The sequence below is a fragment of the Oryza glaberrima genome, chromosome 7 (assembly GCF_000147395.1).
Source record: "Oryza glaberrima chromosome 7, OglaRS2, whole genome shotgun sequence".
Taxonomy (NCBI): domain Eukaryota; kingdom Viridiplantae; phylum Streptophyta; class Magnoliopsida; order Poales; family Poaceae; genus Oryza; species Oryza glaberrima.
Window position 1 is genome coordinate 9,950,388 of NC_068332.1, and position 5,686 is coordinate 9,956,073.

The 5,686-nt window shown below is 43.9% G+C and overlaps 1 protein-coding gene across 1 annotated transcript; it reads right to left on the bottom strand.

Annotated features, from left to right (window-relative positions):
- Nucleotides 1-432: 432 nt before the first annotated feature.
- On the bottom strand, nt 433-4,880 carry LOC127780408 (zinc finger CCCH domain-containing protein 49). Its single transcript, XM_052307318.1, has 4 exons — nt 4,702-4,880; nt 3,884-4,153; nt 3,196-3,419; nt 433-1,477 (listed from the first exon to the last, which is right to left on the bottom strand). Exons 1-4 carry the CDS (start codon nt 4,804-4,806, stop codon nt 616-618), a joined length of 1,461 nt encoding a protein of 486 aa, XP_052163278.1. The 5' UTR covers nt 4,807-4,880; the 3' UTR covers nt 433-615.
- Nucleotides 4,881-5,686: the final 806 nt, after the last annotated feature.

Below are 5,686 nucleotides of genomic sequence, written 5' to 3' on the forward strand. Positions count from 1 at the left end.
ATGCGCAGATGAGGAACCGACGAAGAGAAGAGGGGGATAGAGATGACGTGGCAACATGACATATGGGTCCCACGCTGACTCAGCCGCCATGTAGGACAAAAGCCAGGGTCAAAACCACCGAATGACCTATTGTGACCAGTTTTGAATAGTTAAGGGACGTCGGATATCTGGTTTTGCGGTTGGGGGATGATCTTATAACTCAATGACAAATTGAGGGACCTTCTATGTACTTTTTCCTAATTCTTTTTGGAATAAGTTCACTGAGTCCCTTCAGTAGTGCCTGAATCTGATTCTAATCCCTGAAACCGGTTTGTACTGTCCTTCGAACAAGGCAGTTCACTATCAAGTTAGCCAGTAATTAGCTGTTAGTTGGTTATTCAATATTGCATCTCGACGATAACAGCACGATAATGAGTAAGTTCCAATTCCCAGTTAACGGAACAAAATTTAATGGCTGGACAAGATCCAGCATGTTCCTCAGTTTTTGATTCAGATAAGCAATACCGGGTAGTTTTACTGCTAATCACAAATTAGAACATACAAAAACCGGTTACCAACAAGGGTTACAATCTCCCACAGAACAGATTCCAGGAATACAACATTACCAATAAAAGATTAAGTCATTCCGTTCTGGGTTGTCTGTTGCTGAGGGCCTTGACCCAGCTGCTGCGTTGCCGGTGCTGGTTGTTGCGATGAGCTAGCTTGCGACTGTGCTGGTGGTGCCAGCATAGGTTGATAAGCTGGGTACTGTGGTGGCTGCTGGTATGGCATGCGAGGTAAGGGCATGTAACCGCCATAAGGTGGATAGTAGGGGGGATACTGACCACCATGGTAATATGGTGGTGGCGGCTCAGGATAACTCTGTCCTGAGCTGCTTGATGCCTGACCTTGCCCAGCCTGCTGTGGACCTGGTTTGCCATCGCCCTCCTGTGACTCGACCAAGGCACCCATCCTCTGGGGATCCATCGAAGGGTACAGTGTCCGCTCTGCCGCTGGCGGTGCTGGAATGTTGAAGTAGTATGATGCCGAAGCAGGTTGCTGCTGGCCTTCCATCCCAGGAGGTTGAGGCTGGTCACCACTCTGCTGCTGAGATATTACAGCCCTAGGGAGCATTCCTCCATGTGCAACATGCCCTTGCCTCCCAGCTTCATCTTCCTCCGGTTTTGGTGCTTGAGGCTTGCCCCACATGAGCTTCAGACGCACACCCTTGATGACTAACTTGTTAGCGAGCTCCTCTGCAGCTTTCTCAGCACCTTCTCTTGTAGTGTAAGTCACAAATGCACAAGCACGCTGCAGAACCATTCTTATGGTCTCAATCTCACCATGGGCGTAAAATTGATCCCTCAAATCCTGCTCAGTGACTCGACTATCAAGGCCACCAATGTAAAGTGTCCTTATACTCTCATCATCTGGGGGTGTCAGGGATGGCATCTCACCAGCCTTACTCAAAAGCTTCAAAGCAACTGGATCGTTAACTCTGCAAAGTGTAAGAAAATAATATGTCAGAGAACGCAGAAGAAATAATATATAGAGAGGACTAAGTGCAATATGAACCAATGAGTACAGAGGTTTAACCCAGCTTGTAACAGGGAGTAAGTCAGTTCATCTCATGAACATGATTTTATAGATCTGTGCTTGGTGTGCATCTAACAAGATACCCATGTGTTGTAACAGATCGTTTAACATAAAACATAATTATGAGCTCTCTTGATCATAAGAAGAACATCTGGCCTCTACTTGGCTGGGCAGTGTTCTTCATCTGAAAAGTGAAAAGGCAAAGATTTGAATGAAGCTTCTCCTCTTGCACAAATTTCAGCTAGCAGGAACCACATTGACCTGATCGAGGAAGGTCATTAATGCCTATAATTTTCATTCATAGTTTTGCTCGGTGTCAGGAAATATTTTGGATCCTTCATGGACCCCATAAATCTAAGTTCATGAATATAGGACTTACGACCCAATCCGAATAAAAACATGTCACCAAAAGAATCCAAAATGGAGTATATGATACAAGATATAATACAGATAATCTCATATGGTATCTGCGTAAGAAAACCATTGCCTCGTACTGTAGATATATTTTGTGTTTGTGATTCTGTTTTATTTGATCGAGGCGATGAAAAGCAAAGCAATAAGAAAATTGACCACAGAAGTTCTTCCTCGCAAAAGCTGCACCAGCACTGCCTGCTTTTCTTCCTCCCTTCTCCATATTCTCCCTTCTAAATCCTTTCTCTTTCTTTGTCTCAACTCTGGACAACGTCTCCTGCACCTGCTGCTAGTGACGACATTCGAACTTGAGAGGATACAAGTCAGCTCACGTGAAGGCATTGACAGGCTCTTTCCCATTCCTCTTCCAATCCAAGTAGCACACCTGAGCTCTGCTAACTCACTCGTGGAGAGAGCAGCACACGGTGGATGCCTTCACCTCCAGACTCCTCTCCCGTAGAGGGCCTCCACCTCCCATCACAGCATCAGCTCCCTCGCCTCCCCATCATGCCATCACTCCATCCATGGGACAGCGCCTTGGCTTGTCCGCTGAAAACAACTGCATGTGGTGGCCTGTACCAGTGACTCCAAGCGATGCCCTTGATTCTTCTGCCAACCAAGGCAGCCGCCGCTTCCTCGATCAGCCCAACTGGAACACTTGACCCTCACAAGGCTCCCACTGTAAGCAAGTCAAATGGCTAGGAAAGGGGAAAGGGGAACTGCAGAGTGCTCATGTGGGAGCCACCAATCTCATGCACCACATGTCAGTTGGTGGTGGTGGAGGCAGAACTACCGCCACCACTAGGAATGTTTGAAGGAGTATAGATATAGATAAGCCCAATTTTCATCCATGTTTGGATAGAGAAATTAATTGAAATATAGAAATATCTCTTTTACTTTATCAATCCATAGACATTTTTGATACAATTCATATCCAGAGGTACAAGTAACTGCATATGCTGGTTTGCATCCTGAGACACTACACAGGGATTTAATTCTGATGATACAATCTTAATATAAAAAATAGAAATAACAGGTCTAAAAGGTACAAAAAGAGATCAATATGCATCTTTGGAGTACAATGATGAAATAATCGTTAATTGAATAATCGTTGCCTCTGAATGAGATATAGAAATACAGCAATATCTATAGAGAACTACAAGAAACATGCAATTCGAAAAATTGTATGCACAATCACTACAAACATACCCGTAGTAACGATCTTTGATGTTCTGCTGAGATAACTCTCCAGTTTCAGGCATCTCATGTCGATAAGGGCATTCAGCACCTCTTGTACATTCACCACGCACATAGAAACTACAGACATGGGCTCGATTCCTCTTGTAATATGGCGCTGTTCTCTGGAGTTTCAGAATGGTGTCGTTGGCACGTGCCTTACCATTGGAAGAGTCATAATCAATTCCAGCTCTGGCCTACATTTTTGATAAACAATGCATACCATTAGCAAAGCAATGGAGAAAAATAAGTTGCTCATGAATGATGTAATCAGAAAACACGTGTAGGTAATCTGTCAGATCAGAGTACTTCAAAAAGTGAACAATTTTGTTATTGAGATCCATAAGCTTAAGGTGCATTCATTTTGCATTTCTCAGTGGATCATGGTAGACCATTGATTTCTGGTGTAAAGAAAGCCCATTAATTTCTTTAATGTGTTATCCTACTCCTACAGTACATTAATTTCTTTAATGTGTTATCCTACTCCTACAGTAGAAGACAGTAAGAAACGAAGAACACTGGGGACACACCTAGTTGCAGGAGGAAAAAAAGTGAAAAAAGAACAGGGATATGGATGTAAACAATATTTAGTTGAGTATTGTAATTTCTGAATGTTGGTTTAGAATAATATAAATGATAAGTGATGAAAAAGGAGACATACCCTGCGATCATGCTCTTCCGCAAAGTACTCGCGGTTCACGTCACTCCTTGGGATTGCATCGTTTGAATTAATAGAAAGTGCTGTATCCCTGACCTGGACCGGCAGACCATATTCAAGATCTAGAAGGCAGACCTGGCAGACATTTTTCAGTTTGCAACAAGTCTGGCAGATCTCTGTCTTCTTGTACCTTGCATCCCGGCCAGGTCGCCAACGGAAGACAGTAAAAGGACGTGCACATATTTTGCACTCTTTATCGTATTCTGCTCTTAACTGCCAAGAAAACAAGAAAGCCAGTAAATCTTGTGCCTACGTCAAGAAATGAAGGAAAGTAAAGATGAAAACAAGGATAATTTGATTAAGGCAGCCAATGTCTGACATCTAGGACACATTCTTGGACCCTAATTCAATGTCTTAGCTTGATAATTTCTCATTCTGTTAGCTACGCCAAATTACTTGAAACAACTTTTATAATCATGCTGACTTCATTGCAACACAAGCACACCAATTTCTCTAATTATACTAACTGACATGAAAATGAAGAAGTTAAATTCACCTCAGAGCTCTGATAGAACTATCAACAATCATTTTAGTTGGTCTCAACTAAAATTGCTACACACTGACTGTAACGCTCAGTCCGCCGAATCAAACACCTAGGTTTGCAGCCGATCTACCCGAAAGTCCCCAACACACACAACAGAAACCGCACCAAACCAGCCCAGATTACAAATCCCTCGGCCGCAACGCCAACCCACCCACGGCCACGCGGAGGAATCAAATCAACCAGAGAGGGTTAGGGTTTGGGGGCGAGGTTACGATACCATGCGAACGTAGGGGTTGTCGCCGAGGCAGGACTCGCAGATGATGGGGAAGTCGGAACGCTCCCACCCGTCCGCCTGCGCGTCCCGCAGCAGCCGGTGGGCCATCTCCGCCTCCGCCGCGCCGCCGAAGCCGCCGCCGCCGTCGAGAGGGAAAGAGAGAGAGAGAGAGAGAGGAGACAGCACGGAGCGTGACCAGGCTCGAATATACACGCGCTAGTCGCTACGGCTTGCTCCATCTCCTCTTTCGGCCTGGATTTGCTGCCTCGTTTGGGCTTCATTAGGCCCGTTTGGTGAGTGGGCCAGGCCCACGCTATTTTTCAAGGTGCTTTTGCCAAGGTCACATTGTTTACTTCTCTTTGTCTTAGAATTGAGGGTCCTTTGATTTGGAGAAAAAATATATGAATTTTGGAGAATTTCAATATTATAAGAAAATTTACTATGAAGGCCTTTGAAACAGAGGATTAAAACCTATGTAATCCTTTAAAATTCCTATGGAATGGACAATTTAGCAAGAGCTCCAACCTCTTGGAAATTTCCCTTTAAGTCTATCTCTCTTATTCGATTCTTGTGTTTTTCTTGTGGTCCAATCAAACGATCATTCATGTGTTTTTCCTGTATTTTATAATTCTCTGTTTTGCACTTTCATTTATATTAGAATCCTATGTTTTTCATATTCCTTCATTTTTGTATTCCTGCCACTACTGGAGAATGCATCTTTGATGGGTTGAGAAAAACCCACAATAGTCCCTGTTCCAATAAGAACTGAGACAAAAAATACTCTTTAGTCCGGGTTTAAAAGTGTAAGGGGACTTTATGATCTTTAGTCCCGGTTGGTATTATCGACTAGGACTAAAGATCATTGTTCAAAAAGCTGTCAGGCCCCCATTACCTTTAGTCCCGATTGTTTATACCAACCGGGACTAAATACCGGAACCGCCTCGATCTCCTATCACGCCTCGTCCTTATGTAGTACTACTAGTACACC

Coding starts and splice junctions, on each gene's coding strand:
- LOC127780408 (XM_052307318.1), bottom strand. CDS start 4,806: ATGGCCCACCGGCTGCTGCGGGACGCGCAGGCGGACGGGTGGGAGCGT. Junction 4,154..4,701: donor ACAACCCCTACGTTCGCATG/GTATCGTAACCT, acceptor TTTTCTTGGCAG/TTAAGAGCAGAATACGATAA. Junction 1,478..3,195: donor ATCAAAGATCGTTACTACGG/GTATGTTTGTAG, acceptor TACACTTTGCAG/AGTTAACGATCCAGTTGCTT.